At 18.4% G+C, this 21,145-nt stretch overlaps 5 protein-coding genes across 5 annotated transcripts, besides 22 other annotated features; 4 read left to right on the top strand and 1 right to left on the bottom strand. All coding sequences in view use genetic code 6, as the record gives it.

Annotated features, from left to right (window-relative positions):
• The first annotated feature begins 2,547 nt into the window (after positions 1-2,547).
• Positions 2,548-2,608: a microsatellite.
• A 53-nt stretch (positions 2,609-2,661) lies between these two features.
• IMG5_101100 (zinc-binding dehydrogenase family protein, putative) lies at positions 2,662-5,409 on the top strand (the record flags this gene model as incomplete). The annotated part of the gene is made up of 2 exons (XM_004035245.1): positions 2,662-4,820; positions 4,923-5,409. 2 exons carry the CDS (start codon positions 2,662-2,664, stop codon positions 5,407-5,409), a joined length of 2,646 nt encoding a protein of 881 aa, XP_004035293.1.
• Positions 5,410-5,955: 546 nt separating this feature from the next.
• Positions 5,956-6,014: a microsatellite.
• A 158-nt stretch (positions 6,015-6,172) lies between these two features.
• Positions 6,173-6,211: a microsatellite.
• IMG5_101110 (hypothetical protein) lies at positions 6,212-6,592 on the top strand (the record flags this gene model as incomplete). Its single annotated transcript, XM_004035246.1, has 1 exon — positions 6,212-6,592. The coding sequence occupies one exon, from the start codon at positions 6,212-6,214 to the stop codon at positions 6,590-6,592; it is 381 nt and encodes a 126-aa protein (XP_004035294.1).
• Positions 6,224-6,303: a microsatellite.
• Positions 6,227-6,282: a microsatellite.
• Positions 6,236-6,304: a microsatellite.
• Positions 6,248-6,314: a microsatellite.
• Positions 6,593-7,064: 472 nt separating the features above from the next.
• Positions 7,065-7,182: a microsatellite.
• Positions 7,073-7,170: a microsatellite.
• Positions 7,138-7,183: a microsatellite.
• Positions 7,184-7,398: 215 nt separating this feature from the next.
• Positions 7,399-7,447: a microsatellite.
• Positions 7,448-8,016: 569 nt separating this feature from the next.
• Positions 8,017-8,050: a microsatellite.
• Positions 8,051-8,117: 67 nt separating this feature from the next.
• IMG5_101120 (hypothetical protein) lies at positions 8,118-8,510 on the top strand (the record flags this gene model as incomplete). The annotated part of the gene is made up of 2 exons (XM_004035247.1): positions 8,118-8,201; positions 8,250-8,510. The coding sequence occupies 2 exons, from the start codon at positions 8,118-8,120 to the stop codon at positions 8,508-8,510; spliced, it is 345 nt and encodes a 114-aa protein (XP_004035295.1).
• Positions 8,511-10,810: 2,300 nt separating this feature from the next.
• On the bottom strand, positions 10,811-13,820 carry IMG5_101130 (hypothetical protein; the record flags this gene model as incomplete). Its single annotated transcript, XM_004035248.1, has 8 exons — positions 10,811-10,827; positions 10,948-10,998; positions 11,271-11,491; positions 11,539-11,872; positions 11,917-12,144; positions 12,193-12,256; positions 12,292-13,064; positions 13,115-13,820. 8 exons carry the CDS (start codon positions 13,818-13,820, stop codon positions 10,811-10,813), a joined length of 2,394 nt encoding a protein of 797 aa, XP_004035296.1.
• Positions 10,821-10,883: a microsatellite.
• Positions 11,014-11,072: a microsatellite.
• Positions 13,821-14,314: 494 nt separating the features above from the next.
• Positions 14,315-14,419: a microsatellite.
• Positions 14,420-14,436: 17 nt separating this feature from the next.
• Positions 14,437-14,504: a microsatellite.
• Positions 14,505-14,565: 61 nt separating this feature from the next.
• Positions 14,566-14,608: a microsatellite.
• A 1,075-nt stretch (positions 14,609-15,683) lies between these two features.
• Positions 15,684-15,739: a microsatellite.
• Positions 15,706-15,783: a microsatellite.
• Positions 15,784-15,817: 34 nt separating this feature from the next.
• Positions 15,818-19,862, top strand: IMG5_101140 (WD repeat protein; the record flags this gene model as incomplete). The annotated part of the gene is made up of 4 exons (XM_004035249.1): positions 15,818-19,031; positions 19,076-19,215; positions 19,265-19,453; positions 19,506-19,862. Exons 1-4 carry the CDS (start codon positions 15,824-15,826, stop codon positions 19,860-19,862), a joined length of 3,894 nt encoding a protein of 1,297 aa, XP_004035297.1. The 5' UTR covers positions 15,818-15,823.
• Positions 19,727-19,776: a microsatellite.
• Positions 19,742-19,786: a microsatellite.
• A 1,075-nt stretch (positions 19,863-20,937) lies between the features above and the next one.
• Positions 20,938-20,975: a microsatellite.
• The last annotated feature ends 170 nt before the right edge of the window (positions 20,976-21,145 follow it).

A 21,145-nucleotide genomic window follows, 5' to 3' on the forward strand; every position in this document is an offset into this window, starting at 1 on the left:
AGTAATTTCTGTATTTTTATCTTATTATTTAATTAAAACATAATTTTTTTTTTTAGTTTAAAACAGATTTTATTTTTAATTCATGTTTTTTTTACATTTTTTTAGACAGTTCCAAAAATTATTAAATCAAGAATAAAACTATAAATTTATTTAACTATTTTTTTTTTATTTGAAATTTCTTAAATAATTTTGAAACAATGTTTCCTATTTTTTTATAAATTAAATACTTATATTAAAACACGAAAGAACTATTATTTCATCAGTTTATTAAATTAAAGTTTTTTTATTTATATTGATATAATGAATCCTTATAACCCATAAATAGTTTACTAAAAATAATTTTAAAAATAGATTAATTATGGGAATATCAAAATATCTCATAATGAAACAATATTTATGATTATGTAACAATTAAATAAGCCAAAATAATTAAGAAAATATTATGAAACCTATATTTATAAAACTATATTAATTATATATAGATTTTTTTTTATTTTTCTATAATTTTTTAAAAACATGCTGAATTTTTTTAAAAAACCTTAGAATAAATAAAAAATATAAGTAAAGTAATAAATAATTAAATATATAAATGTCTATAATTCAATTTATTGAAGATAGCAGAAAAATAAGATTTTGCCGATTCCTCATACATAAATAATATCGAAGATATAAATTAAATGAGATTAATTTAATAACAAAAATAAAAGGGCTTTATTTTAACTTATTTGTTGGTTTTTGTTTCTATAAAATTTCTTATTCATATTTATTAGAATTTATATGCTTTGAAATCACATGATTGGGGGAAAATTTTACAATTTAGAATTTATAGAATTGTAAATTAAATAAAATTTTTAATATTATTTTATTTTCATAAAATTAAAATTAATAGAAAAAATAGGAAAACTTTAATATAAATAATTAAAACTATAATTAATTTTATCTAATAAAATTATATAATAGAGTCTCACAGTATTTGTAATTATAATATCTGAATCGATGGTATATTTATCTGAAAAACAGCAATTATTTTTCTTTCTTAAATAAAATTATGCTTAATTTTCTTCAGACTAAAATAAGGATACTTTTATAGAATATTAAGAAAGTTTATTTAATTTTACTAAATTTGATAAAAAACACAAAATTGAAAATATGTATTTAAAAAAATAAAAAGCAAAAATATATACCGACTATTTAATAATAAATATCATGAGCAAGTAAATCAAAATAACATTTAACCTATTTTACAAATAATACTGGGGTCATAAAGACATCGATAATCTACATAAAATTTCGATTTAAAACTCTTTTGTAATATTATAAAAACTGGGATAAAGACGAAGATTTTATGATCTAAACTCTACATATTTAGATGGAATAAATTAAGTTTCAAAAATAATTAATTTTATTAAATTCTAAACTTAAGTTGTTTAAATTAATTATTAAAATCAAAATATTCAAATTATTGAATTATAATAACTATTAATTTATCTATATTATAGAAATTTTTTACTTAATTTCGATCTTAAGCACCTCTTAAAATGAAAGAAGCGATTAATTAGTTATAAATAGGAAAAGTAGGAAAATTTTATTTTTATTTTAAAAAAGGTTTTGGTATAAAAATTTAAGTGCATTGTGTTTGAAATCAAAAATAGGACTTATTTAGGATTTTTTGCAATTAAAAAATCAAAACATTTTTGTTTTAATGCGTTTAATTTCGGGAGATACTTCATATTAAATGGATAATTAAGAAAAATAATAAATCCATATTAAAGATTTGTTATAAAAACTAGAAAGTCTTTTTTAAGAAGATAGTAAATAGTAAATCATTATTAATAAAACAACTATATTTTAGATTTAGTAATTATCCATTTATTGAAGGTACTTATTCAACCCCTGAATAAGCTCCTACTACTTTATGAAATGATTTGACAGAAAATGTTTAAAATAATTTATTATTTGCTGGAAAAGCAATTAATTCAATATATTTTAAACATTGCTTGGAGTATGATACAGATTTAAGAGAAGCAAAAATATATTAGAGGAATTGGAAATATAAAACAATAAAAATTTATTTAAGCTTATTAAATATTAAAATTAGTTTATAATTTTTCTTTATAAATTTTAATATTTTAATTCTTAATTGTTTATAATAAAAATAAAGCATATGAAAATATATATTATAAATTATTATAAAATAGTTAAATATTTATATTAATTATCATTTATTTTGTTTTACTTTAAAAATTTTTATAATTATTTTTATTTAAATTAATTTTAGTACAATTTTAATTTTGAAAATATCTTAATATTTTACATTTTTTTAACTATAAATATAAATTTTTAATTTTATATTTTATTCAAAAAAATCAGAAGAAATAATATTTTTTTAATAATTATAAAAAAGGGATTTTATATGCATAAAAGATCATTAGAATGCAATGTAATTAAAATTTTATTTATTCTTTAATAAATTTAATTTTATAAAACACGTATTAAATAGAATTTACTTTAATTATTAATTTGTCTACATAAAAATTATAATGTCTAAATTTAAATTTATATAATAATTTAATTTTAAAAAAAATTAATATAATAATTAAAATTTATAATATATATAATAAAATATTTTTTTAATAAGTTAATAAAATGAAAATAAATAATATGTTTTACAAAATCCCATTAAATATCTAAAGTAACTAAGTAAAATCCATTCCTAAAAAGCTCCATACAATCGGTATAATTGATGCTTCTGGCTCAATGAGCAGTTGGTGGGGTTCAATCGCCGATTTCTGGAACTCAGATGTAATTCCTAAAGAAAATCTCCGAACAATAACATTTGATACTAAACCCCATTACTTAGAATCTAACATTTTAAGCAAAAAAATAAGCCAACACGGTGGTGGAGGTACCAACATCCCTGAAGCCTTCAAAATGTTAGAATAAAAAGTGTAAAATATCCCAATAGACGAGGATATTACAGTTATCTTCATAAGTGATGGAGAGGATAATAATATGGATACTATAGAAAAAAGATTCTAAAAACTGAATGGAAATTAATCCCATAAACTGAACTTTATCTGTTTAGGTATATAAAGTGGTTTTCCTACTTTTTTAAGTGTTCGTTTGAGATAAATTTACCATAAAGGTGATGATAGTATTCCAGCTCTTTTTTTAATAGAATATATGTCCGAAAAAGCACTTTTTAATAAATTTGAAGGAATGAGAAATTACTTTTATGCAGCTAATATAGTCTCTATAGACCCTCCTGTAATGCTTTTCCCTTGGAATGAATCCGTAACTGATAGCGTATATGAGGGTTCTTGGGTAATTTCTAAAAGTGATTAATTAATTCTTAATGAATCTATTGTTGTAAAAGTGGAAAAAAAAGCACTTTCAATTGAAGATTCAGTAGATTTAATTAAAGGGTGGGTCCAAAACTTGACTATGATGTCAATTAGTTAACTTGAATAAGCTTAGAAGTACTCAAAGATGGCTCTAGAGTATATGAATGATTTGCTAGAAGACTTAAATAATACTTATGGAATTAAAAATCTCCTTACTATTAATTAAGAAGAAGTCAATAAAGGTAAAACCTTTCCTGAAAGAGCTAAGTTGAATTATATTTTAAAAAATGGTTTAAGACTTTAGTGGTTTTTTAATGAAATTTAATAACTTTTGGAAAGAAAACCAGGTCAAAAAGAATCGGAATTTGAAGTTGCAAAAAGAATGAATATAGGTACTATTACGGGAAAATATTCATAGAAAATTCTTTCCTTGAAAAATATTACTTTGGATATATTCGAATAAATGAAAAATAATTATCTTTAAAATAATGAATTTTTAAATTAAGAATTCGCTGAAGGATTGACTTTGACAAAAAGCTAATTTGATTTAATGGAAACTTTACATTTTAAAGGAATTGCCTTAAAAGTTAAAAGAAATGAAGGCTTTTTGGAAAGTTATTCTGCTTTTACTGTAAAAGAAGTTGATGTAGATAGAGTTATTAATTTATCAGAATTGGCATTAAACTAATTTAATATTAATGATGGAGAAATTAATTGCATATTACCTCTCTTGGATGATGAATATTATAAAAATTGTGCTAAACATAGCTTATTTTAGCTTATTTTTAGCTTTATAGTGACTACTAACTATGATATCTTCCTTGAAGACGCTTATTTAGTTCTTTTAAGCAGAGTCCTTGTTTTTGCAGAGAAAAACAAAAATTAAAATCTGAAAGAAATAGTATTTAAAAACTTGAAAATCTACATAGATTCAAGACCTAATCTGTTTTTGGAAATCGAATAAAATTTTTAGGAAGGAAAAATAAAAGATTAATACGACTCTGGATTATTATACTTATATTTATCCTATTACAGTAGTTTTAATAACGATAAATTTTCCAAAAAATCAGTTAAAGATTTATCAAATATTTTAGTTTTGAATTATTTTATAGCTTTAATATAAAAAAATACATTAATAAGTTTAATTTAGACTGATTTTAACTGGTCTATAGATGATTAAGTTGAAGATTTCAAGAAAAAGACTCTTTCATTTTATTATTTGGGCGAGTTGAGAAAAGAATTACCTAAATACATTTGCGAATTGGTACTTTCAGGTAAAAACTCTTAAATAACATTAAATGAAGGACTTGTTTATGCAGAAGAAATAGGATTTGTACCTTTAAAAAATATCGAATAATATACTGAAATATAGAATTTATAAAATGAATATATTTCTTTTATTTGCCATTGTAATAAATATAAAGGAGAAAAGGTTTTTACGATGGAATTAGTAAACGATTTTACAGAACTTAAAAAGTATTTGAATGAATTAAATTTGAAAGATGCTAATAAATAAGCTTAAAAAAAATAGAGAAATTATAAAGGAAGATAAAAAGGGGGACCTGTAAAATAAAAAAGAATCAAAAGTAAAACTAATGGAAGAATAAGTAAATAACCGTTTGCTTTGAGACATTTAAAAAAATATCCTGAATTTTTTTTGAATATGGAAAAATTATACATTGAAAATTTCAGGTAAAACCACAAAATAATTAATATTCTTTCTAAGTAATAAATTGCAGATATTTGTAAGGAAAAAGGAATAGATTTTGATACTTTGTAGTTTGAAAATGATTCTAATATGTGCAAAAATGCTTGTGTGAGTATTAATTGTCCTTTCTTTTTGAAAACTTCGGTTAATTTTAAAAAGCATATGGGAGGTTGGTAAGGAAGTATTCCTTAAGGTTTCCATAGGTTTATTAAAAGTAAAGCTAATATGGAATTTGAATAAATTTGGTAAGAAGCAAAATAGAAATGGTAATAAGGATTCCCTGAAAAATATAAAGTAACTGAAGATTTTGCTAAATAATATATTGAATAAATAAAATAATACTATACATAATAATGAAAAATATATTTAATTGTTTTAAAAATAAACAAAATAATTAATAATTTTTTAAAATAATATAATTAAGAATATATAATAAATTATCTTTATATTATATAAATAAAATAATTTTTATTTTTTCTAAAGTTTAATTAATATTTTGCGAAACCCATTAAAAATAATTTAGATATTTTTAATTTATAAAATTTTACATTATTTTTGAATTTTATATATTATAATTTATTATAAAATCTCCTTTAAAAACATTCTATTTTTTATTATTTTTTTAATTTTTTTTAAATTAACTTTTTGCATTTAATTTATTTAAATTTGGTATAGTCAATATCAATAAAATTATCCTCAAATATTCTTAAACAAGGAAAAAAATTAAGGCTTTATAAAAATTTGAAACCTCCCAAATATTTTTAATTATCTTTTATATATTTAATTTTAAGTTTTTGAATATTTATTACATTTTTTTCATAAATAAAATTTTTAGTTTAGCTAAATGGAAATAATAGCTTTACCATTTTATTATAAATATGTATTTAAAGCTGAAAAAAAACGATATTATATAAATGAATTTTATATTAATATTAAAATGACTTTTCATATATATATAAAATTTATATAAATTTTTTATAAGTAAAAGCATATCTTTAATTAAAAAAATTATAATAAAAAAATTAAAAATCCATTCTTTGGATAAATTAGCCAATAAAAAATAAAATTTTACAAATATCTTTATAATCAAATTATATAAATAATTAAAAACTATTTACTGATAAAAAAAACATATTAAAAAAATAATAATAAAAAAAAAATGGATAGCTAAAAAAAATCAGCAAATAAGTCTGCAAATAAATCTGTAAATAAATCAGCTAATAAATCTGCTACAAAATCAGCTAAAAAATCTACTTAAAAATAATAAGAAGCCAGATAATAGTCCCGCTCAAGATCCAGAACCCCCTTAAAACAAGAAGCCTAAGAATAAAAAAATAGATCAGTTTCAAAGAGCCCCGTTTAATAAAAAAAATCTGTTACACCATAAAAGAATGCTTCGGTATAAAAGATCGAAACTGCTGGACATAAATCTACTTCTAAAACTCCTGTTAAATCAGTTGAAAAACATTAAACTTAAGAAAAGAAATCATCTGCTTCAGCTAAAAAATCATCACCAAAAAAGTCATCTCACAAAGAATGAAAATGATAAAAAAATAATTTATAAATAGTTATATATGATTAAACATAAATGTTTAATGATTTATATAGCAAAAAATTTAGAGAATTTTATTAATATTTTTATTTTCTTATATTGTTATTTTATAAAAATGTAGATATATTATAAATGAAAAATATAAAAAATTATTTATTATTTGTATATAATAGAGTTATAATTTTAAATATTTAATATTATCTGATATTATACATATATTATTATAATTTTTGTTATGTTTTTTTTTTTTAAAAAAAAACTATTATTGTTATTAATAAAAAATAATTTTATAATTATATAAAAATTTTATATATTCTTAAATTAAATTAAATAAAATAATAAATTTTTAAAAATGTAAAATCAATAATAAAAATTTTAAATAGGTTATAAAAACTAGATTAAGGATTTAACCAATTTTCAAATAAATATCTGCAATAATAAAAATTAATGTAAAATTTATAATAATTAATATATATATATATATATATATATATATATATATATATATATAAATGTTTAAATATATTATATTTATAAATATATAATCATATATATAATAAATATATTAATAAAAATATAGCATAAGAACAGATGAATGATAATAATATTAAGTAAAATAGCTTATAAGATTCACATTTAAAGTAAAATATGTAAATATAATAATACATATTATTAATAAATATATTTATATAATTTGAAGAAGTAATAAATATTTTATTTTTAATAATGATTAATAAAAATTTTGTAAACACGGTATTTTAGAAAATTAATAAGAAATATAATAAAATTAAGATTAATAAATTTTATATTCAAATAGATAATAAACCTTTTAATATTTAAATAATGATTATATCTAAAAACCACAACCATAATAAAATTATTAATTTTAATAATATTAATAAAAAGAAAAAACATAAACAATATTATAAAATAATGAAATAGAATTTTAATAAAAAAATGACAATAATAATATTAATATTAATAATGATATTTTAGATTAGAATTTTATAAAATATTTATAAAAAAATGGGAAGAACTATTAAAAATTATAATAAAATCAATAAACATTTTAGCTATAAAATGATAAAGAAGTTTCAAAAGAAAAAATTACCACTTTTTATATGATTAATTACTACAGAAATATAATTCAATTAAAACTTAAAATATATTTTTATAAAATTAAATTTTACAAAAGAATTCTTATATTTAAAATTTGCAAATCGAAAATTAAAAGTTTAAACAAGAAAATAATTCTTTAAAGGTTAATAATTTACACTTAAATAATGTTGTTAATGATTTAAAAAATAATGAAAATTATAACAAATAAATAATTATATCTAATATAAATTTTAAACCAAATAAAGAAAATAATTCAGCTGAATAGTTAGAATTAAATGATAATTATAAGCAAGAAGAAGAATAAGAAGAAGAAGAAGAATAAAAAGATAATAATCCCGATCATAACTTTATTTAATTAATTTATAATTATAAAATATAATAACAAGAAGAATAAATGCTGTAATACGCAATTCAATAATCTATATTAGAATAAGAAAATGGTGGATAAAATATGAACCCTGATGAAATGACATATGAGGTTTTTTTTTTAAAAAAAATATATTATGTTTTAAAAAATTTTAAAAAGTAATTATTAGCATTAGAAGAAAAAAATGGTAAAGTGTGTGTTGGTTTAAATTAGGAACAAATAGAGAAAATTCCAATTGCAAATTTTAATAGAAAATTAAAACATTTTTAAGATAAATGCAGCATTTGTATTACTGAATTTAATATTGGGTAATAAGTAAAAATTTTAGACTGTAAGCATTTTTATCATGTTGAATGCATTTCAAGTTGGCTAAAAGATTAAAAAAAATGTCCCGTCTGCAAAAATGAAATACTTATTTGAAATAAAAATTTGATTTAGTTTAAAATTTTATAGACTAAAGGAAAACAATATATACTATATATTTAAATTAAAATTTATATTAAAAAGATTATTTAAAAAATTATTAAGTTTTATCTATATACATTATAATTTGCTTGTCGAATTTTAATTTTTTCTATAATTTTTTTTTTATATTTCTTTTTTTAAGCAAGCATTCAACAAAAATTAAAAGACGAGAAATAATGGATAATGAATGTCCTTTTTTTTATTGATTTTTTAAAATAATAAGCAAGTAATATTTTGTTAATTCATAAAATAAGAAAATAATTATATATGTACATGAATCAAATATTATTGTCAATTAAAATATTTTTATTATATATTATTATTTTTATTAAAAACTTGAATTATAAATAAATTAATCTCCCTTATACATATTAAAATTTATAAAACTTTTAATCAAATTGATATTAAAATAATAGAAATAGAAATAGATATAAATTTAAATTTTATTAATATTTTAATATTATTACATTATATACATAGTATTAAATAATATGTTTTTAACAATCAAAAAGTTAAAAATAAAGTTATATAAATTTAAATATGTAAACTATTAATTATTTATATCATAGTATTTTATATATTAACAAAAAGAAAAATGCAAAATATAATTGTATATATAAATATACACAATAAATTTTATTAGAGATGTATATTTAATATCAAGAACGATACAATTTTTTAAATAACATTGAATTATAGTTAAATTATTTTTAATTATTATTATTTAAGATACTAAATACAATGATCCTTTAAGAAAAACGGAATTTAAAATAATAACTATAAATTTTTATTTATTAAATCTTTTAAAAGCAAAAATTATATTTAATAATAATAAAGCTATTAGATTTTGGAATACCAAATATCTATAACTATTTTACCTCCTTTTATGAATATAAATTGAACTAAATACAATTTTAAACATATAAATGTAAATAAATTAGATAAAAAAAAATAATAAATAGATATTTATATTTAAATTAAATTTTAAAAATGATTATTAAATAGTTTATAAATTTAATATTAGTTTTAATAATATCAAATAAAATATGTATTAATAAATATTTTTTTAATTTTCAAATTTATTATAGATAATTAAATAAAATAATTTAAATTATAAAAATATTTTAACAATAATATAAACTAGTTATAAAAATTTTGTAATTAGTTAATGTTTCAATAATTTCGATTTATTTTTCTATCTATAAATTTTTATTAAATTAAAAAAATATTATTAATATATAAATATACTTAAAGAAAATCCTTATTTATAAAAATCCGAATTTATTTAACCAAATATTTCTTCGTCTGAATATACTATAGAAATTATTTATTCAATAGTTTAATAAAAAAATATTACCTTTTTTTATGTTTTAACCATATAAAATTTATATTTGATTCCCAAAATCTAAACTTTATAATAATTATTTATATTAAATTTTATTATCAATTATAACTTCTTTATAAATGTTATCTTTAATTTATGTATTTTGGGATAAATTATGTTTTTATTAATTATATTCATTTTTAATTTAGCTTTAATTTTTTAAATCTTCCTCTAGTTTTTAAGTTACTTCTATTTCTTTTTTTTAACAAATATAATCATCTTCTAATTAGTTTTAATAGTTTTCAAATAAATATTAGCTTACAGCTAGTTAGGCGTTGCTTTCCTTTTTTTAAATCATCTCAGTAATTTATTTATTATGATATTGTTCATTTTATATTACTTTATTTTAATTTTTGTCAACTTAAATTTTCTCAATTTAACTTTTAAATTAATCACTTTAATGCCTATATATGCCATAGTAATTAAAAGGACTTTATTAAATAGAATTATTAAAGATCTTTTACATTTATTATATATCTTGTTAAGTTAAATATTCTTTTAACTTTTCGATTTGTTTGCTTAGATTTAATTTATTGTTAATATTTGAATTATTTTATTTATTTTAGTTATTTTACGAAGATTATTAAAATTTACAAATAAATTAACTTATTTGATTTTCAATTTAATCCAACTCCTTTTATAAATTATCAAATCCTAAACCTGCTTCCTATTCGTATATATTTTATTCATATTATAATTTTTTGTATTCACCAAATTAAGGAGATAATTAATCATAATTTTATTATTGTTCTTCTAATTATTTTGAAAAACTTTAATTCATTTCAATTTAATTTATTTATTCATCTTTTTTTTATGATAAAACTTAATATAAAATAAAAATCTTTAAATATAATACTAATTAAATGAGATTTCATTTGATAATAAATACTATTTTTTTTTATAAAATATTTATTAAATTAATATTATTTTTATTTTATAAATATAAAAATATAAAGTAAAATTTAAATATTTTTATTATTATTTTTTAAAAATAATTTTTTTTTTTACAAAAAATACTGACTTTTATTTTAAATTTAAGTTTATAAAATAATTTGTAGACTTTTTAAAAAAAAAAACATAAATATATAATTTTTTATCATAACATAAAAATATTTTTAATTATAACATTAAATTTTATCATAAACCTTCTTCATCCTCTTCATTAAATAACGAATTACTTTATTCTTTATTATTTTTTTAATATCTAAATTCATTTAATTCATTATCTTTAGTAATCGATATAGCTTATTTAAATTTAACATATAAAACTTCTCTTTTTAAATAAGCAATTATCAATAATATCAAAGCAAGTAATAATTTGTATTTATTACTACCATTATTATTTTCAGAAGTTTATTTTTAATTAAAGTATTCTGCTTAAATTTCCTTTTTAATTTCATCTTTTCCTCTATTACCATATCCTTCCTTTTATAGCTTTTCTCTTTAAATTTATTCTTATTTTTACTCTTCGCTTAATCTATCTGGACATTCAACTCTTCTTGGCATATATTAATCTTCTACTCCTCCTTTACATTAACTATTTGAGATTTTTCTATTTTTTAAATAAATTAAATAAAATAATTATTTTAAAATAAATACCTATATCCTAAAGTAACATAGTAATAATCAACACAATTTTCAGGAGGTTTAGTATTATCTTATTTATTAGCGAAATTTTCATTCATAGCTACACATTTATTAGGATCGAAATCATCTTTTGCATACCCATAATCACACTAGAAATCTTCCTCTGTACATTCGCATTAGTTTAGAACTTTTTTGTATTATATCAAGTTTAGTGAATTGAAACATTACGCATCTCTTTTTTTTCTTGTATATTCTACCCTTTAACCAAATACACATTTTTTTCCACTAAAGTTGATAGGAATCCATGACTCATAATCTGAATCTTCATTATCAGCTACATTTTCTCCTAAAATATTTTTATTTTATTTATATTCTTTTATTATTTTATACCTTAGCATTTTCTATTAAAATATTAATTAAAATCAATAGAAACTATAATTCCTGGTCTTTAATTGTTTGAATTTTCATAACTTCCATAAATAATAAAAACACTACCTGTATTATTATGCTCAGTGACTATTTCATCAACATTAAATTTAATATTTTAACTAATTAATAATTTTTCCCATGTTTTTCCTTCGTCTGCAGAATAAATAATAAAATTGGTTGGTTGATCATCTAAAATAAATAAAAAAAACATAAATTTTATATATATAAAAAATAAACCTTAAATTAACACTATAATTCCTCCTTAGTCTGCAATTTCATAGGCCCAAGATCCTTATTAAATCTAAAAAAGATTAAAAAAAAATTGAAAAAAAATACTTCATCCCAATTATGTCCTCCATCTCTAGATAAATAAACATTAACTTCTGAAGGATTTTAAGTAAGATAAATACCCACGTTACCAGATGCAAGTATCAAACCAGGTGCATATTTGACAGAATATAAAGGATTTCCATGTAATTCAGTTCTTCCTTTTAATTATAGTGAGCATTCACCACTACATTCATATTTAGTATTATTATAAGAAGCTTTAGGAGCTTTCAAACTATGCCAATTTCCTCCTTTATCGAATGAAATTTTAGTTTTTTTATAATTTTCTAAATTAAATGGTGTACTAGTACTACTTGTGACTTTTCTGGATTTATAGGCTTTATATTTTTCTACTTATTATTATGCATAACCATTTGCGATATAAGTACCTTCATTACTCTGAATAGGTTCAAAATCAATATTTAAATCATTATCACCTACAGCATATTATAAAGATAATGTGAATTGTTTTCCTTAAGAATTGGATACATAAATATTTGTATATCCTTTTTCATCCCCTTCATGGTTAATTGAAATAATTATTTCTCCATTAACAATATCCAAAATAGTAAAAGATTCATCTTTTACTCTTTTTATGGGCAAATCAATTTCAGATTTGCTTTGCTTTTAATTTACTAAAGAAGGGCCTATTATTAATTTAAATTTAGTGCTCTGTTAAGTCAAAATAAATATGTAATCTTCACTTTGATAATATCTTGTACCATTTTCTTATACTATATATGAACTATTAAAGAAATCATCACTATAAATGATTTGTCTTTCTATATTTATATTTTTTTTATAAAAAAATATTTTTATTTTTATTTTTTACTTTTTATTTCTCCTTAATATTATGCTTAACTAACAATAATTCTATACTCATTATTAAAAATAGTCGCTTTTATTTTATCCCATTAAGCTTGCGTAACATTATCAAGTATTTTTCTCCATTCAGCACCGCTGTTTTGTGATAAATATAACTAATAGGTAAACGATAAACATAAAGGATCATTTTCGCTACAATTAGTAGGCAACAAAGCTATTAAATAATCTTAGTTTTACATATGAGGCTAGAAATTTTACAACAAAGGCTCATGTGTTATCTTAGTGTATGTTTTGCCACAATCTTCGGTATAAAAACTAATTCCGGACTATCCTATAATATAGACCTTAGTATTTAAGATAGGGCTTATTAAAATATCTTTTATTATAAGATTGCCTTACGTGCTTGTTTATTTGAGTAAAATTTCGTTTATAGATTTTAAAGTTTGACCATAATCTTTTGAAAAATATAGATTACCATTATCAGTTAGGATGTACATTTTGCGATTTCTAACAATTTGATTGTATGTCATTACGTCACCATCTTCAGAAATGGCAGATGCGGCACCACACCATAAAATTTCTTAAACGGAACTTTAGATTTCATTAAATTAATGCTTTATACGTTCATGAGCTTTGTTTTTTTCAACAATTGTTGATTAACAAATGCATAAAGATATTATTGAAAAGAGAATAGTTAATAATTTTATGTTCATTTAATTAATTTTAATTTTTTTAAATTTTTTTTTTTTTAATTAAGATTATTTTTTATTTTTGTATAAGTACTTATACATAATTTTTTTAAAAATATATATTTTATATCTTTTTTTTTAATTTTTAGCACGTTTTAAAAAAAAGAAAAAAAAATATATAAATTAAAATTAAATATATAAAATATTAATATAAAAAAATATATTGGTTATATTTGTAAATTTATTTAAATTCTCATATTACCATTATATAAAAATAATTATAATTATTAAATATTTATAGAAAATTAAATTCTTATAGTATAAAGAAAAAATAATAAATTATTATTTAAAAAATTTAATTATAAAAAAATGTTTTAAAGAAATTTTATTTTTAAATTTTAAATAAATTATTTAGAATAATTAAAATATCTTTAAAATTTTAAAAATGTTATATATAATTAATTTAAAAAAATATTGATAATATATTTAATCTTTTTCTAAATTTTTTTAGAAATAACTTATTATTAATATGATTATTATTATTATTATTATTATTATTATTATTATTATTATTATTATTATTATTTTTATTATTATTATTTTTAATATATTATATTAATTATATCAATTCTTTTATCCTTAAATTAATAATTATTATTAAATTTTTTATAAATATATAATATTTATTAGTATTATTTTATAATTTAACTTTATTTTATTTTATGGATTAGTTTATGTTCCAAAAAAAGTATTAATTTAAGAACCTATTATATTTTTATTAATAATATTTAATATTTTTAATATTATTATTTTATTTTAATTATTTTTTTCTTCTATTTTTTATTTGAATGTTAATTTTTATTTTTTTTTATAATTATTTTACTTATATAATAGTTTACTCTATCTATTTTTTATTATTTATATATTTTTCGCTTTTCTTGTAACGAAATTAGTATTTTATTTAACTATTAAATTTTTCAAATTTTTCAAATTTGTATTAATTTTTTTTTTTTTTATTTAACTATATTATTTAAAATTTATTTTTTATTGTATAAATTTTGATATATTTTAATTATATTGATCTGATTAAAAGAACTATTAATGTTTACATAACTTATATATGTATTCCTTCAATAGATGTCTTTTAAAGTTTATTTTATAGCACTACTTTAATATTATTATCTTGTAATAGCATCTTTGATTATCCAAAACGCTTTTTCACCAATAGAGACACTTTTCAGCTTAAAATTTAATAATAATAGTCTTTTATTTTTTTAACATAAACAATATCCCTTTTTTTTAAGTTTTTCAAACCCAATTATTTATGAAAGTAAAATATGTATTTTTTGCTAAATTTCAATAAATACTATTAAAATTTTATTATAATAAACAACCCCTACAAAATATATTTTCTTTAATATTTCTATTAATGCTATCTTTTTTAAAATAAAAATTACTATTTATAATATTTAATTTGAACTATAGGTGTTACTTTTCAAAAAAATGTTTATTGTGTTTTATTAAAATATTATTTTTATGGGTTATATTAGTTTTACTTTTATTTTATTATTTTGTTTAAATTTATATAATTTTTATATTTAATTATTAGTATTTATCTTATTTAAGCCACAAATTAATTTATATTATTTTGGAAAATATATAAAATAAATAGACTTTTATAAAGATTTTAATTTATAATAAAATTAAATTTAGTATATTAATTATGTAAAATCAAAATAATCTTTATCTATTCAAATATTTTTTTATAATAAAAAAACAAAAAATATGTAATTTTTTTTATAATATTCTTAATTAATTTTTTTTTTTTCAATTAATATTAGAATTATTTCAATAAAAAAAAAATGTTTCTATTTAATTATTTAATCCAAAAAAATATAACATTTTTTAAAAAAAATTATAAATTAATTAAAAAAATATTTAAAAACTAAAAAATTATCAAAAAAAAATAAATAAATAAAAAACTAAATCTAAATATAAATCCCATTTAAAAAATAATAATTAGCATTATGTTATAATTATAAAACTAACAAGAAGAAAGTCAACTCCCTACAAAACTGCAACTTCCATTCGGTGTAAAATACATACACGGATACCGCAGTGATTTTAAAAACAACATATTTTAACTTTCTGAACAAAGAGTAGTATATCCTGCAAGTAATTCAGTTATCGTAAATAATTCTGAAAACAAGCAATAATTTTATCACACATATAGTGGTACATCCGGAATCACGTGTATGGCTTAGAGTGTTTCCAAAAAATATATTGCCTGGGCGGAAGAATATGAAAGTGGGATAATAATAATCTAAGATATGACCAAACCGGAAAAAAGGAAAACCATAACATCTCAAGATTGTAAAGCAAGGGCTTATGTATGTCTCGATTTTCACAAAACTGATGAGAAATTATTAATTGCATTAAGTGGTTAACCTGATTGGTAATTAATTTATTTCCAATGGGATAAATAAAAAGTGATTTCTTCAGTAAGTCTTAAGATAGTGGAGAATATGAGATATTCCTTCTGCTTTTTTCACCCTAAAGAGGACGATTTTATAGGCTTAGTAGGCCACGCAGCCATAAAATCGTATAAACTAGGCTCTGATGGCCAATTAAAATAAAAAGATAGCCCTTTTATTAAAAAAGATAGTAAAGATCTACATCATTCGACTAATTATACTTCTTATTGCCTTCTCCCAGACTAAAATATGATCATAGGAACAGATTAAGGTGAGTTGCTATTTTTTTAATCTTCATTCGAATTTAAAACTATACTTCCAACTTCTCCAAAAAACGAACAAATGTCAATCGAATGTATATAAACCTACTCTAAAGGATTTATAGTAGCAGGTTCAGATTGTACTATTCTAATGTACGAGAAATGTGATAATGATCTAAAAAATCCATATATTAGAGCCGATAAGAAAATCCAACTTAAAGAATTCAAAACTAAAATTACTTCCCTATTAGTCACTAATGGGGAAGAAAAACTCATTGTAGGAATTGAAGGCGGATAATTATTATAAATACTTTTTTCTCCAGAAAATTAAACTATAAGTGAGGAAAATTCGAAATGTGAGCCTTTGTATATGTCTTATCATTCATAAAAAGTAAAAAGATATTATATTTTTGATATTTTATATTTTTATTAAAAAAAGATTACAGGTTTAGATGTTTGTATTAGAAAAGCATTAGTAGTTACATGTAGTTTTGATAGATATGTAAAAATATGGAATTATATAGATAATACATTAGAAAATTCTAAACTTTTTGATGAAGAAGCTTATTCAGTTGCTATTCATCCTTCCGGTTTTCACATAATAGTCGGTTTTGCTGACCGAATAAAATTCTTGAATATTTTTGAAAACGATCTTATCTCATTTAAAGAGCTTACTGTTAAAAACTGCCGAGAAATCCAATTTTCAAATGGTGGACATTTATTCGCAATCACAAATATTACAACAGTTTAAGTATTTGACTTTTATACAGGAGAAATGGCTTCCCATTTAGCCTTCAGAGGTTCTGGAAAGGTTAAAAGTATTTTCTGGGAATAAGACGATTAGGGATTTTTTACTGGAAATACAGATGGAATAATATACTATTGGAGAGTAGATGATGCAGGGCCACAAAAGACTCAAATTGCGACTTTTCCAGGTATGAATATTACGTGTATTACGGGACATTAGAGTACTGAAAACAACCTTTAGCATGTTGAAAGGATTATTTTTGTTTCAGGAGTTTATTCCGATGAAAATAATTTGGAAGATAATATATATGGAAATTAGTAATAATTATAGTAAATTTAGAATAGTGAAAAATGCGTATATAAAATTACTATACATAGTAAATTAGAAAAAGAAAATAGAGAACTAAGTGATGGAAATTTAAAAAAAAAGTTCATAGTAGCTGGTACTTAAAAAATATTTACAGGAAGTGATATTTCTTAAGTAGCACTCGCACATTGTAATAAACTATTTTTCTTTACCACAGAGGATAAAGGAAAACCAGGTGCTATAAGGGTCATGAAGTATCCTTTTACAAATGAAATATTGGAATTATAGTCCCATGTATCCTCTATAACAAGATTAAGAGTCTCTTTTGATGATAATTATGTGTTTACGGCTAGTGAAGACGGAGCTTTAATTATATATAAGAACGAAGATAAGGAATTCAAAGTAAAAATGGATAAAGATAATATAATTGAGACTTAGTTTACGGAAGAATTTCTTATATAAAGGGAATAATATAATAATTAAAAAAATGAAATTGAGAGATTGAAGAAACAATTGAATGAGGAAAAATAAAGACAGGATTTATAAATTAAAGAAAGTTTGAAGATTTTAGATATGAAAATTTTAGAATTGGAATAGGTGAAAAATTAAAACTAAGAAAGGGATCTGTAAGAAATAAAAAAGCAGCAATCTGAAATTGAAGAAATGAATGAAAATTATGAAAAATAAAAATAAATGTTGAAAAATTTGCATCAATAAAATAAAAAAACCATTGAAAATGAATGTAAAAAAAAAATTGCTTTAGAAATGTAAAGAAATGAAGAATTATAAAGGGAAAAAGAAAAAGAAGAAAGAAATTTTAAACAAGACATTCATTCCATAGAAAATGATCATAAAAGAGAAATGGCCAAAAAAACGGCTATGTACGAATAATAATTAGCTGATGAAAAACAATAATATGCTGATTTACACGCCAAAAGTGAATAACTGAAAATCGAATTTGAAAAAACTTTGAATTAATTAGAGTTAAGCGCTGAAAACTAAATCGATAAACTCAAAGAATTAAACGAAACGAGAATGTAAGAATTATTTAATACACTAGAAAAAAGTGAAATTAAAAAAATGGAAAAAAGAAATGATTATGATACTGAGTCTTAAAAATTGGAAGATCAAAAAAGCAAACTAAAAGGAACTATGGAAGAAATCACATCTATTTAAGAAACTAATAAAATGCTCTAAAAGGAAAAGGAAACTCATACAAAGGAAATTGATGAAAGAGAAAAAGCTATTAAAGATAAAGGAAGAAGAATATATGAATTAAAAAAAAAAACTTAAGAGTTGGAAAAGTTTAAGTTTGTACTTGATTATAAAATTAAAGAATTAAAAAGAGATAAAGGACCTAAAGAAGAAGAAATTGCTAAAATGAAAGAATAGATAGCGAATATGAATTCAGAAATTTTACATTTTAATAGAACTAATAATAATTTGTGTACATTTTTTTATTTTTATATATTTTTTTAAAAATATATATAGTACTAATTGTAAGTGATTTGAAATTAAGATAAAAAGGAATGAAAAAAGAATTAGAAAAATAAAATTAATAAATTAATAGTTATTAATAATACATAAATGCTTTTGAATAGGATATGTCCAGTTGTTATTCGAATATTAATGTTTTATTTATTTATTTATTTTTTTGTTAATTATTTTTTTTTATTTTAGGATTAAAAAAAATTAAAATAAAGTATTGTTAGTCTTTTGAATTAATATGTATAAAATGATGATTTTAAATTTAAAAAATCTGAAAATAATGACTTTTAAAGAGAAATAATGAAAGAAAGATCACATTTAGAAACTTCTGTTACAAATTTAAAATTAAAACATGATAAAAATCAATAAGTCCATAAATCTGTAAATATATAATTTTATTTAAATTTATAAACATAATTCTATTTTTATATAGGATACTGAAATTATAATGAAACATAATACTTTTCTTATTTTCGAAATCAATCATTTAAGAAGGGAACAAAAAGATATAATTGATGATAAAATAAAACTTATGAATGTTTAAAGAAAAAAAAAAGAAAATAGCTTAAATTAAATAGAAAAAGAAATATAATATTACGATGAAAAAAAATTAAAACTATAAAAAGAAATTCAAAATTAAAGATAAATAAATGATTAAATAAAAAGTAAATTTTTAATATAAAATTTTATTTTTAATATAAAAATTATTTTTAAAAGATAATTAAAAATAAAAATGATAGAATTAATAAAAAAAAATAAAAAAATTAAATGCTTATTATACTTATAATGATTAAAAATAAATATTTTAAATGCTTTAAATTTTTATTTATATCTAAATTTAAAAATCTTATATTTATAAAAATATAATGTTAATATTTATCAATATAATAAAGATATTAAATATTATTTTATTAGACATTTATTAATTTTGAAATTTTTTATTTCTTTAAATTATAAAATTTATTTTACAATTGAATTAAAAAAAAATACATTTCTATATAAAATAATTTTTCATTTATTTTTTACTTAAAAAATAAAAGTTTAAAACAACCTATTTTAAAACAGAAATATTTTATAAATATTATTTCAAAATATTTTATAAAAATATTAATATATTATGTATTTAATTATAACTTATTTTTTTTTAAAAGATTAATATTTTAAAGTATTTTGCCAAAAATATTAATTTCTAATTAATAAATATATAAAAATTTATTTTAAAATTAAATAAAAAAAGGAAACTCTGATAATAATTTAAATAATTATTTTAAACAAATAAAAATAAAGAATAATGATGATCATCAAAATTTTCAAGTGAAAATAATTAATGTATCTATAATACGAGATTCTAATCTTATTTAATCAAAAAAAGCAACCTAATTTATAAAATAAAATATATCTTCATCAAACTATATAAAAATCATATTTTCACTAATCCTTAGAAGTTTATTAATAAGATTAAAAATTTGCGTTTTAAATTTGTATACGAAAATCTGATCAATATTTAAATAAGTTTCAATGAGATATTAAAATAACTAGCAATTATCATTAATTAACCCAATAGAAGATTTTTGATAAATTCTATATTATGAGATAATTTTATATAAAGAAATTATACAAATGTGATATGAATTTTAAAGTTAGAAAAAGAAAAAAATAATAAAGTTTCATTTTTATTTAAATTATACCAATTTTTAATTAAAATATTTTGATTTATATATTTTCTAAAATTAAAAGAAAATTAAAGATAGAAATTAAATAATTAAATCAAAAATAAAATATTTTAAAATCTAAATATACTATACGAAAGATAAAATAATTATAATATATTATATAAATATCTTTATATTTTCATATTTTAATTTTATATATATATATATATATATATATCAATATTTATATAATTGTTTAAGAAAAAATATATATTTATTTATAAAATTAATAATAAAAGAAATTTTATTTTATAAGAAAGTTATAAATTTAAAATTATTCATAATCTAAAAATTTATATTCGATAATAAATAATTTAATCTAAAATATATTTATATATATTTTTATTTTAATTCTATTCTA

Source organism: Ichthyophthirius multifiliis (genome assembly GCF_000220395.1).
Source record: "Ichthyophthirius multifiliis unplaced genomic scaffold scaff_1120509250848, whole genome shotgun sequence".
Taxonomy (NCBI): domain Eukaryota; phylum Ciliophora; class Oligohymenophorea; order Hymenostomatida; genus Ichthyophthirius; species Ichthyophthirius multifiliis.